Source organism: Drosophila sechellia, chromosome X (genome assembly GCF_004382195.2).
Source record: "Drosophila sechellia strain sech25 chromosome X, ASM438219v1, whole genome shotgun sequence".
NCBI lineage: Eukaryota > Metazoa > Arthropoda > Insecta > Diptera > Drosophilidae > Drosophila > Drosophila sechellia.
The window spans coordinates 7,155,589-7,158,303 of NC_045954.1; the positions used below are offsets into that span (position 1 = coordinate 7,155,589).

At 38.3% G+C, this 2,715-nt stretch overlaps 2 protein-coding genes across 2 annotated transcripts; one reads left to right on the plus strand and one right to left on the minus strand.

Moving 5' to 3' along the window:
- The first annotated feature begins 788 nt into the window (after positions 1 to 788).
- Positions 789 to 1,213, plus strand: LOC6618991 (proline-rich antigen). The gene is made up of 2 exons (XM_002043200.2): positions 789 to 870; positions 935 to 1,213. The coding sequence occupies exons 1-2, from the start codon at positions 811 to 813 to the stop codon at positions 1,067 to 1,069; spliced, it is 195 nt and encodes a 64-aa protein (XP_002043236.1). The 5' UTR covers positions 789 to 810; the 3' UTR covers positions 1,070 to 1,213.
- An 80-nt stretch (positions 1,214 to 1,293) lies between these two features.
- On the minus strand, positions 1,294 to 1,888 carry LOC116802053. Its single transcript, XM_032725097.1, has 3 exons — positions 1,655 to 1,888; positions 1,462 to 1,597; positions 1,294 to 1,406 (listed from the first exon to the last, which is right to left on the minus strand). The coding sequence occupies exons 1-3, from the start codon at positions 1,871 to 1,873 to the stop codon at positions 1,294 to 1,296; spliced, it is 468 nt and encodes a 155-aa protein (XP_032580988.1). The 5' UTR covers positions 1,874 to 1,888.
- Between the last annotated feature and the right edge of the window lie 827 nt (positions 1,889 to 2,715).

Consider the following 2,715-nt stretch of genomic DNA (forward strand, 5'->3'; position numbering starts at 1 on the left):
GAGGGTTTCAGAGATGATGTTGTTAGGAAAAGACATGCGAATACATATGAAATACAAAAGTAATTTCCTTCTTTCGAATAAGTAGAAGACGGACGTCCTTAAAACTTGATTAAGGGTCTACAGTTGTTAATTTTTCTTGTTATACCCATCAAAAATTCTTATATTCGTTAAAAGCTACAACTAATATTATAATAAACAATAAAAGCTACAATATGGACAAGTTGGCAACACGAATTGTGGTGTAAAATTTTACGGCACGCGAGGTGAAACAATCGCTAATTGTTTTAGGACCTTCGCTCCAGATGCGGAGGCAATAAGGTGTGAAATTCCAGACCGGGTTTTGACTTTTCGTCCGCGGCACAAAAGTTTTTAGCCAGCCAAACGAAAATTGCGCATACGCCGCCTTGTCTTACACTGAAGTAAGGAGCGCAAATGAATATAACTCATACGCCACGTAGCAGCTGCCGGGTAATTATAATCATTTAATGAAGAGCACTGTAACGAGAGTTATGAGAGCTTCACTAATTTACGCAAATCTCGTGCACATTCAAAAAAATTATCTATAATGGGTTAATACAGGTTGTCTGATTGTTTTGTCGCCGCAATTTTAATTGGTGTCTGTCGCAGATGAAAAATAACAATTTCGCTCAATTTCACACCATGGCTAAAAACTGAATTCGTATTAATTGCGAATGAAAAGCCGGGTTTCGTAATGACAATTCGACACCCTCGGTCGATTTAATCGGGGAGCTATAAAAGCTCCTCCCGCAACTCCAATTGTCAACAGTTAACATCTGGACATTGGGCAAGATGCATCTGAACCTGAAATATTTCATTGGTCTACTGGTGCTGCTTTGCAGCTCTTTTGCGGTAAGCTAGAACATTTGAACTATTTCCTAGTGATTAATTTGTGACTTATATGGAACTGCTATAGGTGGCATATCCCCAGGGGCCTGGATGTGGTCCACCACCAAGTGGAACCCCTGCGCCGGGCCCGCGACCATCGGGTCCACCACCTGGAGGTCGCTGGGGACCACCACCATCGACCACGGCTGCGTCTACCGGTTAAATTTGTCCACCTCTGCGGTTCCCGACTCCAATTCCCATCATAAGGCTTACTGAAACGTCACCTAGAAAATCCTTTTGTTAAGTCCCTTTTTTTTTTTAAAACAAATTAAATGAAAAATATATGTATGTGTGTATAACTGCTGAATCTAAAATGACTTTCCGTGGGTGGTTCATATATTTAATTTAATCCGATCCGAAAATAATCTTTAATCTATTTGCTTTACTTTATAATTTTTTAAACAAGGTTAACAGCTGTGGGCGGGGCGGATCAGTCATAACGTCCTCCTTGCATTCGAAATAAAAAGCGTACGCCACAATCCAGAAATAAATGCATAAAACTATGAAGGGTATTCAAATTTAAACATATTTTAAGTGTTCTTAACAACGACTTACTCAGTCCAGTGATCGATATGCTTATATCAATGATATCTGCATCCCAAATTAAAACTTCTGCTACAAGAAAAGGAGGATAGAGCAGAGTGTGTAAACAGCTTGTGATTAGAAAAATAAGCACTAAAACTGATGTTTTCTAAACAATTCGAAAAGATTTAATTAGCCAGAACAAAACTCAATGACAAATCCTCACCACAAATGAGGCCACGAATAGCATTAGACAGCCAACAAAATGCACCATATCCAAAATTCCATATACAACTAGCACGATACCTTTAAAGTTATCGCAGCAAGGACTTGCATTTCTCATGGGAACTGCGACAAGTTCGAAGAAAAATAATGATAGAGCACTGATCATACAACCCACTCTTAGGGATATGATACAACAGCATTTTCTCAAGCGGCATCTCATGGTTTTTGTTTATTTAAGTTGATTTTACAATTTCTGACGTGCTAAGCACAGATAGTTTATAGATTTATTAATTTATAGACTATGCAGAATATACCTACTTTAAATGGACTGAAGCGCTTCGTTCTACCTGTTACATACTTTTCAACGAATTTAGTATACCCTCTTACTCTACTTGTAACGCTATAAATATTAATGATCTGATTACAATTCTGTATAATTTTTCATGAACTGATTGCAATTCGGTATCTTAAAAAATAGATTTAAGATGTCTTAGAACTCAGTGTCCCCTTAAGAAGGATTTGTTCTATGATGTTAACATTTTCGAAGCTAGGAAATATGGTAATTTACCCACTGGAAATTTTGTATTCCCCAGTCAATATGCAACTGGCTGATGAGGAATTTCCATGACTTTCCACAATTCATCCTCCCATTTTTCGACCCCGCCTGCTCATCTATTTTGCATATTTTCCGAACTTTAGCTAGTTGCTTGTACAATGAGTAAAAGTAAAATTTCGCAGACTTTTCGAGACTGTAAAATATTACACCAACACATTCCCCCCACCAAAGCACCAGCCAGTCGATATTAAAAAAGATAAAGTTTTATTAGTTGTGCGGTGAAAATGGGCGTGGTGAGGGAGGCGAGATATAATAAAAGTAATAAAAGAAAATACGCAACACACACACAAACACCAATGAAGATGCAGATGAAGTTGAAATGTAAATTTTGTCCGAATGGAAAGTTCCGTTTCAATGATTGCAAACGGAAGCGGAAAATGCCCAGCCCAAAAGGAAAATGCCACCCGCCGCCAATGCCCTGTGGGGAATGAATGGCAAATGAAACG

Excerpts from the sequence above, each read along its gene's own strand:
- LOC6618991 (XM_002043200.2), top strand. The coding sequence starts at position 811 with ATGCATCTGAACCTGAAATATTTCATTGGTCTACTGGTGCTGCTTTGC. Across the intron at positions 871-934 it reads TGCTTTGCAGCTCTTTTGCG|GTGGCATATCCCCAGGGGCC; the intron begins GTAAGCTAGAAC and ends GAACTGCTATAG.
- LOC116802053 (XM_032725097.1), bottom strand. The coding sequence starts at position 1,873 with ATGAGATGCCGCTTGAGAAAATGCTGTTGTATCATATCCCTAAGAGTG. Across the intron at positions 1,598-1,654 it reads TATTCGTGGCCTCATTTGTG|AAAACATCAGTTTTAGTGCT; the intron begins GTGAGGATTTGT and ends CGAATTGTTTAG. Across the intron at positions 1,407-1,461 it reads CATATCGATCACTGGACTGA|TTTTATGCATTTATTTCTGG; the intron begins GTAAGTCGTTGT and ends TACCCTTCATAG.